Below are 19505 nucleotides of genomic sequence, written 5' to 3'. Positions count from 1 at the left end.
CCTGACCCAACTAGGTCAACTTAGGTTAATCTTGACACAAAGACAAACAACTGAAGGTACAAACTTGAAATAAACACTAATAATATTAAATTACTTCCAATATATGTAAAAAATATGCACTATAAAACTTTGCCAGATTGTTCCCAATCAAGCGAAATGAATGAATCCGTTGAGAGCATATGAATTTTCCCCAAGGAAAAAAAACATGCGAATATGCAAAAATTCACCCCCAACTTATCAGTATTGGAAAATATCAGTTGCATTATATTTACCGATACCGACAAACATGGGGTCCACAAAAATGCTACGCAACACTTTCGTGGAGTATACTTATCCTGAAAATTATGCAAAAATTGTAAGATTCGATTGAATTTGCACAAACAATATGTAAACAAAAAAAACTGTATTTTGTGATCACATAACAGGCAATTTAATATTCTGAAGTATTTTTTTAATATTTTAAACCAAACTGTTGTAAATTTATGTTTATAATTCGTGTCGAATACGTGCCCACTAGTATTAATCAATATTTTTTAACAACTTTTAATTGTTGCTATTTTCAAGCATCAGAATCGATAAGACAATCAACATTGGGCCAAAGTGGGTATCAGATCAGCCTTACATTAAGTACAAAGAAACTGGGATTAGCTTTGCAGCGAATCTAATATAAGCAACTTAGGGAGGACTGGGGACACCCCCTCGCCCTGTCAAGGAAGCTTCGATAAATAAGCAAAAATGGTGATCCTTTCCCTAATGATACACAAAGCTCTACAAACATCACTCAAATCATTAAACCATCATAGTCAACGTCACCAAAATATGCTGTCATCATTCAAAAAATTGCTCCTGAAAATAGAGAAAAGTTGATGAAGGGAACAGAGATCAAAACTGCAGACTTTCAACAATTTTATTGTTCGAATGAAATTATAAAACATACATAATGACAACATTCATGTTCTTATTACTATTCTGCTACTACTACTACATATTCTACTGCTATTATCCATGTCAAGAAAGAAAATAAAACAGGATTAGTTTCCTTCCTTAAAAAGTCCATGTATCACTGCAACATAACATCTTCAATATGCGAAAACTTTAATAAAAGTCTCCCAATAAACTTTAACTAGCCATAAATTTTGTACAAGCTGAAGCCCTGAGAATATTTTTGTTTAAACAAAAAAAAAAGAGACTTTTTTGTTACTGGCAAATTCAATTGCATAGTTGTACTACAAATAGTGTAATTTTTTTCACTTGCCACAAAGTCCAGAAAGTAAACTAATTTGTACCTTGACTCATGATGTATTTGTTTGTAATGCGACTTGCTAAAATGTTTTATATAACGTCAAGGCACATTATATAGAGAGATGTATGTTGTAACAGGATATATATGTATAAATCAATCAGAAATCAAAATTTTAAATAAAAAAAATCATACGTTGGGATTCCTGAATCTGACTTCTCAACTCACAGTTTATATTTTAAACTTAAAAATCTTTTACTACTTGATTTTTCTTTATGCTTTCAAAGATCCTACCAATACACACTCAACACAAACATTCAATTTTTACAGTTTTTTTTTCCCCAAAGAGAGTAAGAGAGAGAATACACATTTGATATGTTATACTGTACATAAATTTCATTTTCTTCTTCATTTCTATGTGCATCCTTGGTATTGCTCAGACAATCGGATGTGCCTAGACAGTGGCACGGTTAACAAAAGTGGTTTGTATTTACATATCATGCACTCTCATCCAAGAAACAAAGGAATGTGGCTTTTAAGAATAATGATTTCATTACATAAAAAACGTACACATCAATCGTAGAGCGTTACGACAACCTTATAGCTAAGTCACCTTGAAATGTCTGGCTGCATCTCTTCGTCTACCCTGGGACTGTGATTGCTAACTGGTTTCTCTCTTCTGACGTCAATTTATCCTACATACATGAGTACACATTCACGGCGCTGAAAAGAAAACAAAAATAAACATCTTGCGTTATCTTGTGCCACGTGTAGTGTAAGTTTCACTATTTGCACGTTACACGAAGACAAATTTATAAGCAGAACTTCGGTGTACAGCACAAAGATATACAGACAGCAGAAGTAAACCCAACTAAGGAGAGTATAAACAGACTGCGAAAAATCACCTCACAAATATGCACCAAAAGCAACATTAAAAATCATTATAGTTTTACAACGCAAAAAAATATTCATAATTTGTTTTGCGCGAATTACTCACAGTCAAGTTTATCTTTCAAGGAAAGGGATTTTGCGGGTTGGAATGGAGATAGAGAGTTTAATAAAACTTGTTCCCAGCTTCCTGCATTTCACACGGGAGCATCAGCTGATGACAGCACCTTTTGATTGTATTGTTTTAATCAGTTTTAACCTGTTTTTGTAAATTTTAGTGTATAATGACAAAGGGTAAGGATATACTTTTTAAATGGGCCGAAATATGTGGTCATGGTGGCTCAGTCGGTAACGCGTCTGACTACCATGCTAAAGGTCCTGGATTCGATCCCCGGCCGGTTCAAATCCGGGAACTTTTCTAACGTTGGAAGCGGCACCAGCACCCACCCACCCAGCATCGAATGACATGGTACCTGGGGGAAACCCTGGGGGGTAAAGGCAGTCAGGGTCATGATGCTGATCACATCACCCCCACTCACGACCGGATCACCCATATGCCTTCATGGCATGGTGCTAAGCACAGGGGAGCACTTTATCTTTTTTTTCATAATAGAAATATTTTTTTTAATGCAAAAAAAATGCTCAAGAGTTGTTTTCTTGTTTTCATGCACAGATAGGTTAATTGGGTCTGGACCTACAGTTTCAAGTGGAATCCGAGCCACTATGTGTCTACACTGGGTACCGAAACAGGGACCCCTTGATTACAAGGCAATGCTGTTAGAATTATGCTATTGGGGTGGACATAGCTTTGCTCAAGTAAACCTGGTGCAAAGAGGAGGATTCGAAAATCTTTGGTTAGTTTCAAACAGACCAATATTTGACCTACACTTTAGTTGATAAGATGGAACAAAGTCCAAATAGTATTTGCAGAGATTTTTTGCACCAAATCTCATCCATAATGGGTCAAAGCAACAGAAGATATGAAGATGGCTTCTTACACCATAAATGTTTTGCATGTACCATTAGCGTTCAGCTGACACAACTTTGAAATTACAACAATGCCGATATTATAACTTGAATATTGTGACAATTGTTTATTACAGTTATACATTAGATGGGACGGATTAATCACTACAAGTATCAGTCACTACAGCAGTCTCATAGTTATAAACATTAATTAAAGAGGCAAATAAACAATTCACTGTGTGCATGAAATATCTGCAGCTTTATATCGGATCACTAAAATACCAGATAATGTATCAGTAACATTTATATTTGTATTTTAGTGGTATCATCCACTCTGTGTCAGAATTAGGACTGAACCAATACTGGTGGAAATATTGGCAGGAAGTTAATCACTGATTCTAGTCGATACAATTTTTCGAAGTCCGAGTGTCTTGCAGAGCCATGTTACTGCATGTCTTAGACTAACTGGTACAACGTTGTTGATATATGACAGAGGGCAAAGCAAATATATACACCTCACCCAGTTTGCTGATTTTGCAGCAAGTTATGTAATCGCTACAGCACACTGTCTGGGAGAATGACTTGTTACGCTATTAGTTCTACATATGAAGGATTGATCAGTTTGGTGTACACATGCAAATTTAAACAGTCTAATAATAACACGTGGTGCAAAAACCCTTGACGGGCAGGGCCTGACTGCCGACGTTACCCCTACATGCCTCATCCCACCAGTTAAGGGATGACGTCCACCCCCAGTTTCCATGACCGGGTTACGCTACTCATTCGTAGCTCCCCAATTTCCTCACACTAGCAGGTGGCCACTGGTCCCATACACGTGCCAAAATCTCAGGAGAAAAGTTGTTACGCTTCTGCAAGGAGACCACAACCAGCATGGGCCCAGTAGCCCTGGTGCAAGACAAAACAGTCTAACACTATTTGCAATTGTTAATTCCACAGTAGCAGCAATGAGAAACATAGTGTTGAGGAGAATTCTCAGGTTGTGATCAGTTTGGTGCAATACAGCCAGAAGGTGAAATTCGACAGTCTGTTCACAACTCCCTTCAGTCTCAATACTTATTTTTTGCAATCATTCCAAAAACATTATTGGAAGATCTTTATACTGTACAACAACAACAAAAAAAAATTATTCATGAAGTGAATTTCTATCTTGTAAAACAAAGTATTTTGGAAAAATACATTCCTCAAGGCAAAACAGACTTCATACTTTTAATGAGGTCCATTTCACTCTCACCATCAACCTACTGCAGAAGAAGAAAAAACTTCAAAGATTAATGTACAGCAGTGATCTAAAGATTGTTACTGAAACAATATAGCAGTTCTTTTGATTAGTTTTTTTCCCATTCTTGGCACTATTCCCGAGAATGGTGTTTCACAGCTGTACACAAGAAATCAAGTTCCATGTTTTCAACCTGTGAGAAAATGTAAAAAAAAAATGTTTCTTAACGTGCTAAGGTCACCTGTCAGTGAATTATCCTGAAGCAGAAACCGCTCTTATCACCTGAGCGAACCAAGCAGGTACTACGCTGCACCCACACGTTTACCACCTTTCCAACTGATAGTGGTTGATGCTATTGGAGTAAATATTATTCCATGAAAAAAACACGACACACACACTCCAAATGACAAAAGATTTTAACACCAGACTATTGTCTTCATAATGTAAAAGCATTTTTCTTTTAAACTGCATAATCACCCATTGATATTAACAAGTGTTTGCACTAGCAAATATTTCTTAGGTTGAAATAAACACTTATGTTGGGTACCGTAACATTCTTCTGTGTGTATCACTTTTATACGACAGCGTATAGAAATGCATTTCACAGTTGAATACAAACAACTACCTTATCTGGAATTTGAACCACGACCTTTACCACACTACAATAACCACTACAGTGGCCAGGAAGGCAATGCAAATCCCTGATAAAAGACAGTAATGCTACTTGTATTTTTTATACTGAAATATGAAGGAAAAACATGTACAAAATACGAAAAGAAAAAAAATACCGATCGTCGTTTCAGTCCACTATTATCTCATAACCCATTTATTAATTAAGATTATATGTAATTGGGCAAAACATTAATCTCACAAAATAGTTATAAATAGGGACATACCAATGACATCAGCATAAATTCACTTCAGTATACAGATGCCTTAGAAAATTATGAATATTTCTGTGCAGAGCATAAATAAATTATTTACCTCCTAAATGCATACTTACTACAAAAAAAAAGTGCATGAATTTTCTTGCTGAATTCATAAGACAATAAGAAAATGTCAGGATTATGAAAGCAATTAAGTGTGCTATTACCAGGCTAATATATCTAATTTCAAGAATAAACATGTAGAAGCCTGAAATTACTGTCATAAATTGCATTTTTCATCTGGCACATTTCGCTAATTGTGTGGAGAGTGAAATTGATGAAACACTCAAGCCAATGCCAGGATACAAACCTGAAACCTTTGGTGGAGAGACCATTAAGATGACAACTTAGAATGCTTTGCCGCTGAGGCAGAACACAGCATGCTACATTATTAACTGGACAAATCCCTAACGAGGCTTTCAGACCAACACGACAGGCAATATTCAACAAGTGAAAAGTGACAAGAAACACGGGCCCCTCGATACTGCAAGAAACTATTCACTGCACATAACTGAGAAAACGGCCAGTCCAAGGAACACACAGTGGCATATGCAGCTTGTTGTATCACTCCAGTGTGAAAGGCTATATATATTTCTGAAGGTTTGTTTCCAAGTGTCGCCTGTCTCTTCTGTCTGAAAGCTTCCTAACTGTAATTTATTTTTAAAAATATACAGAAAACCTCTATGCAATGTATTCTCTGCATTCAGCATCCACAACAGTAAAAGTAGAAGTTTCATCCTTAATAAAATCTATGTGCTTTCATAGCAAACAGTGGGGGGGATATACATCTGTGTTTGTGCATGTACACGTGTGTTCACATAGCGAGAGACATAGGTTCTGGATACAGTATCCTTGTAATAGTGAATACAGCCCGTAACCTTGTTTCAAAATGATACACCCGGAAGTATGTTACGCAAACCAAAATGTAAGTGTATATTTTGACCTATGAAATGGTACATTCTACAAAAACTTCCCTACAAAAAGAGAACCCACACTATAAAATGAGTAATCAATTATTTAAGAACAGTATTGCTTTCTAAGAATCTAAATTAGCAAAAAAATATTGTAATTAATCCCAAAGTTCAACAGGCTTTTCAAAATTTCCCAAAAAAACAGATCTCGACTAGCTAATTTGTTTTTCAAAATTTTCACCTACAAGAATTAATTTTTGGAATACTTGTTAAATTACAGGCAGAAAATATTGGAAGACAAGTTTACATTAGAATTTGAATAAAAACAAATTAAACACTGGTCTCTGAGTAGTAATAAGACAAAAAATTATCAAGAAATTACTAGTGTGTAAAATAGCCCAAACTAGACTGGTGAAAAAGAAACAGTATGGAAGATTGAACATTGCAAAAATTTGTAATGGATAAATACCTCAATTTCCGCAGACATTTCAGTCCATACATCTTCTCGACTTACATTACACTTGCCAGGAAATACAGTCAATGGGGTGGTATTTTACACATGTGGAGTTTATAATCGATATATGTTCTGTTCACACATGGGAAAAGAATCACTGAGAATTCAAAATTAAAAATATCCGTTAAATATGCAAGTTGTGTTCCTACAGCCATGCTATTTGTAACAAATACTGAGTGTTTAAAGTAGGGATGGGACCGATTAATCAGTACTCTATCGGTATCGGCCGATATAGGCATATCAGTTATCGGTTTATTGGTAAAATTACAGATTATTTTACCGATCCGATATATCAATAAATATCTTATAATTTAGTGCAAAATTCTGCCATTTTGTTGTAATTTTTATGGATAATCTCGATGCCCTACTTTTTAAAAAAGTAATTGTCTAAATACTCAACTTCTTTTGCACTGCTGTCACCTCAAAACACATATTTATTAAGGAGATCAATTAACATTTCAGGTTCTTCCACGACCATTTCTAATTTTATATCAGATCGGTAGAATATCGGTTATCGGTAAATTTTATATCGGTACTTTATCGGTATCGGCCAAAATTTCATATCGGCCCATCCCTAATTTAAAGTGAAATTCGGAAAAATGAATTAATACAACTACAATCGATGAAAAGGAGATATTACAATATATCTAAATTCTTAACATCAATGATGTAGTTTATACAGCTTTAACAAAAACAATATATATACAGATATAAAAGCATTTAATGTGTTTGTGAATTTAAGTAAAACATTATAAGAGTACGCAAACAGCTAACAGTTTATGTAATTTATACAATATTACTCCAGTGTGCTGAAATGAGATATACCATGTAATCTCAACAGTTTAGGTTAAGAACAACAATAACAAATGTAAAGAAAACACTAACTTCTGTTTCACGCTTATCCGACTAACGGGTTAAATGTGAAAACACAATCAGTGAATGCACAACTTTATATAGAACCTGGATAAAAAGTATTGAAGACCATACAATCTCTGTAAACAGCCTAACAGTGAGTTTTCTGTAAGGCTGATGAAGTACTGGACAAGTTAAACATCTGGGGAATATCTTTTGGAAGGATGAAGAGAAGACTTGCTGTCAGGTGACTGTTGTTCCAGCCTGTTCTTTTAAATGCATATTGGAGTGTACTAAAGAGACTCCAGTGAGAGTATTCATTATATAGCCCAAGTTAGATTTTGCGTGATTTCATGAAACGCCTGGATTCATTCCACGAATAAAACACAGAATTGTCTATTGGGCTAAAATTTTGGAAATAAGTGCACAATATAATTGCATAAATATGATAATTGACAGATTTTTTTAAAATTCACGGGTGCAAGTTCAAAGAATATTGAAGAAAGAAATTAAGCAAATGCATTCCTGGCAAGACTTACAAGTTACAGAAAAATTCAAATTAATTTTGAATATTTACTTTCCTAGAAACATTAAGAAAACCTTTAATAAACACAAACACCATGGAGAAATTGTACAAGATGCCTAGCAAGAGAACTTGAATTTCCTCATTATTATTAAAAACTCTTCAAAAATTAAGTTTCTTGATTCTATAACAGTGGATAGCAATACATTAAATAACCTGCTCTTCATTTATTTTTTAAAACTGCATCTAATATACAGTGTGTGTCAAAATAATTGGCCTGATTTTAAAAATATTGGATAGTCACACAATGAGCGATGTCAAAGCATCTCTAAAAAGTTTCATTGCATGGTACGGCACAGCGTAGTTCCACCTACCATCGCTAAAAGACTAGCAGATGTAGAAATGGCAACCGGTGCCAAGAGTGTGTTGATTGTGCTGAAATTCCATTGAACAAAATCAGTGGAAACTGTGTACTGTCATTTCCATACGAAGTTCAGGAAAGATCAAACAGGAGGCAAGAAAATTGGGCAATAATAGCCCATGGCATAATAGTGCCTCCCTACCAACTACCACCCTCACTCCCATCAGATGTAGATCATCCAAATGGTTATGGGGTGACGTGGTCAGCACGAAGAACTCCTCACAATGTTGGGTGGCCACCAGTCCTGTTCACAGGAGAAAAGTTGTTACGCTTCCCCCCGGAGACTTGAACCTGCATGCATCCCATAGCACAGCCATGGTGCAAATAGCAAATCTCCTGGTCGGACATCAGTGTCTGAAGGGACAGGATAACAAGCACATATTGTGAACTTATAAGGTGAACAAACGTTTTCGATGTGCCACCACACCTGCATGTGTCTTGTTTTCCTCAGTTTCATGTAACGTCTGCAATATTTTTTTTTTTAGAATCAGGGCAATTATTTTGATACATGCTGTACTTCAGTTTACATCAGTTTTTACCCCACACTTGACAAAAACTGATGTTGCTGAATATTTGAGAAAATAAGCACATGTTTGATTTTTGAACATGTGGCAAGGGACTGATTCGAAAAGATATTTGTATTAGTCTTATTCAGCATCACTTCTCAGTCACTTGTGATGATCAGGTTACATCTACTCACAAACACGCATGCCAGCAATGGCAGCCGAGTTCAGAACTGAATACTCCACCACCGAGGCAACGCAACTGCCAAAAGGAAACAAAGGTTGATAGGTAATATTTTCTTACATAATGGAAAAATATTCCCAGGATGAAAGAAACTTTGGACTCTACTTAGGAACGGCATGAGTTTTCTTGCATTATCAACCTCACAAATGACAATTGTTAGTGCACTTACACAAGGAAAACTGCTGAGAGCAGTATTTTTTTAAATACCACAAACATAAAATTAATAGACAGTATGAATTATTTGATTTTACTAGGGCTGAGCAGATACCGATGCATCAGTATCGGTACCGGTGAGCATCGGTTCAACTTTTTTCGCCGATACTATCCGATACCAAAGGTTGATTGATTGTTTTGCTTTATTTTACTTCACTTTTTGTGCCACTTTTGGCTAATTTGCGAAGATGGGGGATGAGTGATGGCATGATGAAATTAATGACGACACTCACAAACATCCATGTCCAGGCTGATATTCTAACCCGGCCCTCCCGGCATCGTAGCACATTGTGCTAACCACTCTGCCACGGCGACCGGCGATGATACCAAAGATTTTGAGTGGCTAGAGCGGCGAAGAGAAACAACTCATTTTTCAAGATTCGTCCTTTTCAAAAGTTCGTTCACCCTTTCTTGCGACAGGTTGGGTCCCGCACAAGAATTCCATGTACATTTCCGAAAACGATGCACCCTCCTGGGAAGCAGACAAGATCAAAGGCAGGGCTAAAGTGAAAGCGCTACGCCCAAAACTGACATTGAAGGCATGTAACTGCCTGGTGGTCAACGCAATGTGGAAATAATAGAAACCATTCGTTGTCGATTATCGCTCGCAAACTAGTGGGTTAAGAACGTGACGTTTTCAAAACCAGCATTATTATAATGCTAGGCTCATTCCTGAGTTCCTGCGAATGGGAAGAAGGAAGTTAGCTGTGGGAGGGATGGTTGTGGATTTTCTTCTTGTGCTCTTACCCTTCAGTGAGACAGATGCCCAATATTGACAAAGCAGTGACTTGCTTTTATTGCAAATGACAGAGAATAATGGCTAGCAGGACATGTACAGATCTGCCAAATGAACATTAAATATATGTGTATTTGTGTATATTTTTACGTCGTTTTCCTTCCTTTCCAGGTTAATCCAAACGATAAGAATGTTGTTTACATTTGTATTTATTTTGCATTCTTGTGCAAGCTGTACGCTACATTTTGTTTTACACACTATAACTTTCTCTGGCAGAGACACTTATAATAATACATCGTTTTTTTCCCGATGTATCTGCAATGCTTGTAACATTTCAAAAACTACTATTACTTCTTGTTTTTTTGCATCCTCTGGGGGTAGAAAGAACTTCAGATATGAGAAAAATTTACGAGTATTTGATACCATTAATACTGTGATGGGATGAGCGCTTTATGTCTCAGCAACTAGCCTTTGCTATTTTACTGAAATTAAACAAGTATCGGTATCGGCATCGGTATTAGTATCGGCAAATGGTGGTATCGGCTCAGCCCTAGATTTTACATAAATTTTCTGCCATTCCCGGTTAATCAAAATTAATAGATCATACAATATTACATTAAAAAACTTATATCAAGCTATTTTATTACGAAAAACAAAAAATTGATTCCTCACTAACTGGATTCTAAGTGCAAACTGCTCCACTGGACATTTATTTTTTCTAAGAAATGGTGATAATCAATTTTCGCAAAAAAAAAATCAATTTCGAACAAAATGGAGTCACACCAGCATTTAGTTGGATATCAAATTGGCGCAGAATAAAAACTGTCCGAGTGAAATCTGTGTGGTTGGGTTATTTACCCTTGCAAAAACAGAGAAAAACTTTAACAAGCTGTCTGGAATCCGTCACCCACAAATCCTAACATAAGCCATCGGGTGTCAACTTAACCAATTATTTCAACCTGCTGTGATGAAAGTTTGAAAGTGAATGTAACAGATACACACTAACCTCAAATTCTTCGTATTCAAAGACTTCAGCATCATCTCGAAATATTCACGACAAACATAACTAATGCACTGAAATAAAAATTATACTACCATCCTATTTCATTAATAAATGTTCGCTATTGACACAGAAAACACATGTACAATAAAAAGCAAAAGTATGCCCTATTCTCTTTGAATTAAAAGGCGTACAAGTACAGTGACATCTTTGCTACTAGCTGTACAGAGTATTCAGACAACTTTTATTTGTTACTAAAGACAAAAATATATCATTCTATTGCATTATCTCAAACACAGTTGAACATAATCATTATTTGAAAAGCATATTTATACAAATGTTACTTTTAAATATATGTATAGTTTGGTACATTTACTGACTAGATAAATCAATTACATAATTCAAAGTAAATCAAATATCCTCCTTGCACAGTTTCAATTTTACACATGAAAATCTGAAGGAAGATCCATCTGTAAGATTAAACATTGCCAGTAGGACTCCGAATTTCAAAGTGTACCTTAATTATACAGTGTTGAGAACTGAGGTGGGGACAAAACATGAAGCTGGCAACATGTATTTGTAGCAAACAAAAAATAAATTAAATTTCGGTATAAAAAAGGCCAAAATAACAGGTTCAAATTTGCTATTTAAAACGTTATTAAACTAAAAGTAACTTAAATTCTGGTCCCAAGTGGATTGGCACTGTTCAGCACATAGTTGCATCACCGTTGTTTGCTGATTTTTGAGACTGGTATCTGCTGTCATTGCTTTCACACAGCTCCACAATTATCCTTACAGTGGTGGGTTAACACCGAGACTTTGGAGCTTATACCATGAATGAAACTCAGGAACAGTAAATAAAATCTCAAATGTGATTTGTACCTTTATTTATGATCGTCTTAAGAGGCGTGGAATATAGTATCTTTTTTAAAAGAAGTTTTATTCCCATCCCACATTTTGCACCACAATAAATATTCAATGTAATATGGCACTGAAGTGCACTTCCCACCATTTGAAATTTTCAAAAAGCTTGCATTACTACGTACAGTCTCACATTTTGTGTTTGTCAAAAAAGAACTTCTACAGTGCAGCGAGATAATTTAAACACCAGGACCGAGATGATGGCAATGAGTATGTATCGATATCAGTGGTATCTGTATCGGAAAGTATTGGTTGGATATTATTTACTGATACAAGAAGATACTTTATTTATGGCATTTTGATTGGAGTGGAAAAGTCGTCCACTAATATTGGTCAATATTTTCAACAACTTTTCATTGTCACAATTTTCAAGCATCGGTTCAGCACTATCAAAAATAGATGCATGTCACTTAAGGAATTCTGCACAGACCTGTGCAGCTTGTAATGACATGGTGTGGAACATTGCTGTTGGTTGTTTTGTACTCAGTGATCTATAATAGATTCTGTGTGAAATATCTCAAACACCAGACGAGATCAATTAGTAGCCTAGCTATACGAATTAGTGAATACAGTGGAAACCCCATTTTACATTTTCCCGCATTATACATTCAATCTTGATGGTCCCAACCAGTGCTGTACTTACGAGCCAAAAACCCCCGCAGCACTGCGGGGGCCTGGAGACAAGTTAAGCCTTTAGGGGGGGCTCAGCCATTGGCAAAGTAGAGGGTTCGTATATGTGTATGTAAAAATTAAACGTAGTTACTCAGGGTTACAGAAACGAATACAATTTGTACAGGTAATGGTCGTAAACATAACCTGTTCCTACAAGGGTGGGATAAAAAGTAATGGCAACACTGCTGTCCCGTGAAAGGGGTGAGTCACAGCGCCACAAGCTTTTCGTGGCTGATAAAGGAATGTCAGCCGAGGAAGTATAGTGAGTGGGAGCGATTATGTTATTCAGTCAAAAACAGCAGTGCTCTGAAGCAGAGGACGAGAGTGCAAGCGCCCTAACAATATGTTTAGGCAAGAAGAACAAAGTCTCTCAGGCAGACGGTCAACGCAGCCTACTTCTGCACCTTCTTGCAACCCCACCTTCGTCTCGCATTAAGAAGGAAGCGACGGCACAATGTCCCATCATCCTGCTTGACAATGCAAGATGTCACACTGCGAACAATGTGCCGGCGCTCCTGCATAACTGGTAGTGGGAGGTACTGGAACATCCGCCGTATTCACCGGTATGAGACCGTGTGATTACGACCGTTTTGTCAAAATGAAGGAACCACTGGGCGGGGAAGAACTACGACACGCGCGAAGCCATCATACGTGCTATAGGGCGGTCACTGCGGGACATCGACAGAGATGGACGCGCTGACGGTGTACGACGCCTTCCATACGTGTGACAGAAGGTCGTAGAGATGAGGGGTGATTACTTTGAAGGAATGTAACACGTGCTCCTCTGCCAATACAGTCAAGTACCAATTATACCAGTGTTGCCATTACTTTTTATCCAACCCTTGTATCATGACCAATTGTACCCACCCTAACTCCTTTACTTTTTATAGGGGGTGTTAAGGGACTTTTGAATCACCCTGTAGGCCCTTATGTGTGACTTTGTCAACATGAGATCAAGAATTACACACACACACATATACATATATATGTGTATGTGTGTAATATTTTGCGAAAGGCCCAAGATTTGTAGATCCAGCATTGGTCCCAACATAGCAAAATGTTGTAAAATTCTCCTCGCTTTTACATTTTCCCACATTTTAAGTATTTTCAGCTGGTCCCATGAAAAACAAAAAATCGAGGTTCAACTAAAGTTACGTTTAGTGTTCGCATTTCTAATGGGTCTAATGTCAGTGCCCTACCCAGCATGCTCTCACCTCAGCCCTATTAACCCTTAAATGACCAAATGGTAAATTTAGCAAAATTACGTATACAACTTTGGAACCATACTGCGGTTTCTAACATGCATTTTTGGTATTGATTCACGAACTTTAAGCTGTCACGACTAATTTTATTCAGTTCATGTGGTGTCAAGGGGGATGGGAAAAGAAATATATTTAATTTGCAGTGTTTCAAATGGGCTGTAAAACCTCGAGACATCTTTTTGTTTTACTGCTGGTATGGAAATTGCCAAGCATTTGGTGCGTTCCAACATGAAACATGGTTTCTGTACTAGAGTGAAATATATGCCAATACATAAATACAATTTCCAACCCTAAAATATTGGTAGTCTCTGAACAAACTTGGATTTCACAGATTTTCAAATTTTCTTCTTCTTCGGCTTCTTCTTCATCATTCAATGTATATTTGAATGACACATATGATTGGAAATCACATTATCAGGTTCTTCATTGAACTTTACATTTATATTGTTAACAATGAAACTAAAGCTGATCATTGTATTAGACTTGTTATGTAAAAAAACTCGCAATCACACTAGTACTGTAATTTACTTGCAAAATCTTTATTAGTACAAAGGAGCAATGCGTTTCCAATAAGATGTTTATTTCCAGAAAATCCTGATATCAAAACAAATCCTACAGCTCAAAAGAATCCAAGAACAGCCTCAATGGTAACAATGCACTCTCCCCCCCCCCTCTGATCAAGCTGCTGACTTTGCATTGCAACCTCTTCCTAAAATGTGCCACTTACCTCGTGAAAGATCCTGAAATGCAACCTTACATCATGTACAGATTTCTCTTTAAACAGATCACATACCTCTGAGCCAGTGTCACTCACTGGTTATTTTTGGACTTAATGCATTTACGCAGCCTTCTCATTCCAATCATCGCCTGCATTCTTGTCATCCGCGTCATTGAAATAACCAGAATTTCCCCCTGAGGCAGTAGAATATGAACTGCTGTGGTGACTAAGTTCTCCGTTCACACCTTAAATAAATTAGGTTGCCTTCATGTAAAAAAATTCTGCACTGCAGCAGGGGAAAACATGCAAGTGTGTTTACAGGTCTTGTTTTTTGAAAATCTGCTACAGTGAAGTTTCTGTTTTCTAACTGAAAATGATGACACCCACCAAAATAAAAAATTGTTTGCAAAAATATTTAGAGAACAAAGTCTTATCTCACGCAATGTTGAAGTTTATTTTTTCCTCATCGTCTTGCCATGTATTTGTAACAAACAAGTAGGGTGCCCAGGATTTTTGAAAGGGCGGGGTTAGGTACACTTTCTTTTTTTTGGCCAGCTCTCATTTTGCCATCTTTACCTGCTTTGATGTTATTTTTTTAGGAATATTGGGTCAAAGGGTGGAGTTATGACCTCCACCAACCCCTCCCCCTTGGGCATGCCAATAGTAACAACTGATACGGAACAAGAATTGGGATAAATGGCAATGATGTGCATGAGCACCCAAATAATTTTTAAAAAATCAAGGTGCAAATGAACAAAATTTAAAGGAACTGTTTAAGATGTCCTCTACCATCATGCAAACACTAATTTCTAATAAAAAATAAAAATTCTCAAAACAAAACTTCATTTCCAATGTTTGGAGCACACATCTGCACAGAATCCAACCACCAATCCAATCTTGCAAATTTCCTCAATACTTTTCTGATTGGTTTGGTTTATTTCTCTTTTCTTTTCTTCCATTTTTGGCTCGTCACAAAGATGGGAATGAGTGCTATGATGAAGGTACTCTCACAAAGAACATCCACGCCCATTCTGGGATTCGAATCCAGGAGCCCTTTCATTGTAGCATGCTGTGATAACTATTCTGACCTGGAGGTTGGCTATCCTCGATATTGTTTAATGAAATAGAAGGAAATTGTGAAAAATGGCTTACACTCTGTTGGGCACTTGTATAGATAAAATATTAAGATCTAGCAACACACTGAAGAAAAATCACAAGATAAAAGCTTACAAGGGTATGCAGTTTGTTCATTATTCAGTATCTGAATGAATTTCTCTTCTTTGCAATATCTTCCCCCACATTTTAACTCGCACACAATTACTGAGTTATGTCCGCTTATCAAAATATTCCTAAAAATACAATTATCGGTGCCTATGATTATGAAAATTCTTCAAGAACATATTGGGTCTCATTCATTATCCACGACTGTGTTTTTCAGGTCACCCAATTAAGTTTTCACTCTGCAAATTTTACACACACACGTAGCACAATTATTCAGATCACTTTGAAATTAAGAAGTAAGTGGCAAAATTACTACTTACTTTGGTCCTTTTCATTCCTAGGTCTCTCCTTGTCTGATTTGCCACTGTCTTCCCTACTTCGTTTCCTGTCTTTATCTTTGTGTTGGCGTTCTGATGATTTACTACGAGAGCGATGGCCAGACGAGTGCCTGCTGAAAGAAGGAATTTGCTTTTTAGGCATGAATTGAATTTGATGCTGCAACATATTTTAAGAAAGCTATCCGAGTTCCACTGTATATGTAATGCCTGAATCACATGAGACAACATTTCCTCCTGAATTTTCCAGTTGGACTTGGACTAGTCGTGTGGTACTTGCTCAAATGCTAGTTTTCGCCTCATATGATACATTTGTTACCGTAGTTGTTGATACTTTTGTTCCCACAAGGCATTGCACAAACGAGCAACTGAGGAAGATATGACACTGTGTTCATACACTTTATGCAAAAATCTACAATTCACACGTGTAATGCAATCGGATCACGCATATGCTGTTTTGTGATCGAGAAAAGACTGATTAAACTTTCAGTTATGTCCAATAATGATAAAAACAATTTTTATATATAGACAACAAGACAAAAACAAACCTTTCCAATTCGAAAATTATATATTTAATGGCGCACACACATTTGTTGCTAATCACTGAGATGTTACAACCTAAGTAAGAAATTTTTAACAAAAGAAAGCATGCGACCAGACAAACTCCACTAGAAAATCACAGTCCTTTTTATTCTCTCCACAGATTCTCAGAAACCTACAGAATCATTTTCCACAGTATTTATGCAGTACTGGAGAGTAGAACTTCCCATTCTGTGATTTTTGTGTCATCACAATTTCTACGATTTTTGCTATCCACCATGTTTTCTTAGTGGTGATCATGATACATCTTTCACTTCCTTCTTTATTTATATTTTTTCTTCCCAGAACCAAACACGGGCTGATATAATTCTTTACCAAGTTTGTAACAACAAAAATTGAATAGTCTTTTGCAATATTGCATGAATTTACCTTATTATTGAATAATTTGAAAGCAAAATAGATTTTTTTAAAAAAATTACCATGTAAAGTTAAGGTTTGCAGAGGTGAACAATAGATGGCTCTGGATTCAGAGTATTTTCCTATCAGTTTTATTTATTTTTTTCTGAATGTTTTGCTGTGGTGAAAATATGTCAATATCTTGATCCTTTTTACAGAATTCAAGCTTTTCATTAAAATTTAGAAGATAAAGTTAAATTTTGAATTGCCATAGAGAAAAATGTATGTGACTGCCATTTATTTTAATCTTTTCTTGCCAAATAGGTCTCATATCGAGAGATTCGTTCATAAAAAAATACACTCCTCACAGAAAGTTTGGAATATTGGTACATTAGGCAGTAAGTAGAGGTACATATTTTTCGTAACTAAAAAAAAGCAACATTTCGGTACAAAAAGAGAGTTAATTTCAGGTTCAAAAGAAGTAAACAAAATAAAATTTTGCTGTTATAGCAGTGAAAAAGCAGTATATAAAATGTGACTATAATCCCAAATTTGATTTAAAACCTGCACTTACTACACAAAATAAACATCTCTTCTAATAGGACAATTATGCTGTTACCAGAATATTAAGTTCATTCCTGTATAAAGTGATCCATTTTTTGTTTCTCAAATATGTATTTACAGCAGAAATAACCAATTTTCCGTGAATTGCATAACTTTCAGGATAATTCTGACTTCAGAAAGAGTCGCACCGTTAAATAAACTCTAAATTTCATGCTTAAGAGTTTATTTCTCATTTTGCATTATTTCGTGACAAAACAAGGTGGGAAAATGCACGTCACATGAAACATGAACATTTAACATTACAATGTGTTCATTTCACATTTTGTGTTTACGTCAAAAACGAAATATGCATGCCTCTAGCAATAGGTGATAGCACGGGTGGCATACGTCGGTGAAAAGACGAGAACATCCACCAGACAGATACCATGTGTTGTTGCATTCCAAGGCCAAGTCTATCACGTATTGTCCAATATAACAATATTCTAAACTTTTTGTGAGGAGTGTATTTTACTCAACTAAATATGTTACACGTTTAATACAGAAGCAATAATAAAGATTATCATTATCGGCTTATTACATCTGTTGTGTAAAAATGTTTTTCTTTTAATCAAGGACCAAACAAAAAAAAAACTATTACCTGCAGACCCAACTTTCGCTCTGATTGGCTGGTTACCACAGCATCTAGCAGCAAGCCAGTTGCAATTAGAACACGATCTAGTGGTCAAAACCAGTCTAGCAGCCATCATTTCCAGCCAGGTAGCCAATCCAGCACCAACTTGGGCATTCCTATTGGAAATCTATTTCCGTGTAATGTACAACATTTTATCATATTTACAGTTTCTCGAAGCACGAGAGAAAAACACAGAGGTGATAAATACCTGCTTTTCTCGTGTGATCTGTGTTTCTTTCCATGATCCCTGTTTCTGTCTCTCTCCCTATCCCCATCGCGACTTCTATGTCTACTCCTGCTTCTGCTTCTACTTGAACTACGGTGCCGGTGTCTTGGGCTTCTACAGGAAGAAAGGAAATGTTGCATTAGAATCAGTACACATCATGTTCTTTCCACATTCCATAAACGTGCAGTATGCAAAAGAAATAACAATGAGCACATAATCAACAGAAAGAAAATTACTTGCAAACAGTTGATTAAATTTGCAGTTCTGAATTAACACTACTATCACCCATCACAGAAAAACTACACATATGACATGAATTATGTCTAACTCAATTCCACGATTGGGCCTCCCTGATGGCAAAGTGGCAAGGTTGTTGCCTTGTAATAAAGGGGTTCCTGGTTCAATCTTTAAACTCTAGGTTCAGCTCCAATTACCCTATCTGTGCCTAAAGTAGACATAAAACAAAACTCAAAACTAAATCCATTGTAATTGGGAAACGATACTTGGTAGTAGATAAATACTTAGAAGCATGCAAAGCAACAGTGAAACAAGTTCCTACGAGGATGGTGGCAGCGGCCACTGAAATGAATAGAACAAAGAAAAAACAGTTTCACAGATAAAGTGAGTACTAGCTTCTCTGTATTTAAATCCATAATAGTAGAAATTGGAAGCAAAAAATATTACATTACTTATTACGTGTTACACACATACAATATAAAAATTCTAATTACTATATCGAAACATGGAATAGTGATTAAAGCAGATGTTCACAATTCTCAATGCATGTGCAATGTTTATTTTATTCT

The 19505-nt window shown here is 36.3% G+C and overlaps 1 protein-coding gene across 2 annotated transcripts in view; it reads right to left on the bottom strand.

The window, feature by feature from the left end:
* Positions 1-893: 893 nt before the first annotated feature.
* Positions 894-19505, bottom strand: part of LOC145978213 (luc7-like protein 3) — a 55887-nt gene continuing 37275 nt past the window's right edge. Inside the window, exons 6-9 of one of the 2 annotated variants that reach the window (XM_083110667.1) lie at positions 18682-18813; positions 16289-16419; positions 14823-14992; positions 894-1963 (exon numbers count right to left, since the gene is read on the bottom strand). In XM_083110667.1, coding sequence (XP_082966793.1) covers positions 14868-14992; positions 16289-16419; positions 18682-18813 — 388 coding nt within the window. In that variant the 3' untranslated portion in view covers positions 894-1963; positions 14823-14867. Of the gene's footprint in view, positions 1964-14822; positions 14993-16288; positions 16420-18681; positions 18814-19505 lie in introns of those variants that run through there. The other variant, XM_083110668.1, reaches the window with a different exon arrangement.

Source organism: Lepisma saccharinum, chromosome 24, assembly GCF_977018435.1.
Source record: "Lepisma saccharinum chromosome 24, izLepSacc3.1, whole genome shotgun sequence".
NCBI lineage: Eukaryota > Metazoa > Arthropoda > Insecta > Zygentoma > Lepismatidae > Lepisma > Lepisma saccharinum.
The sequence above is the reverse complement of the archived record's forward strand: the minus strand, read 5'-3'. Positions and strand labels throughout refer to the sequence as shown.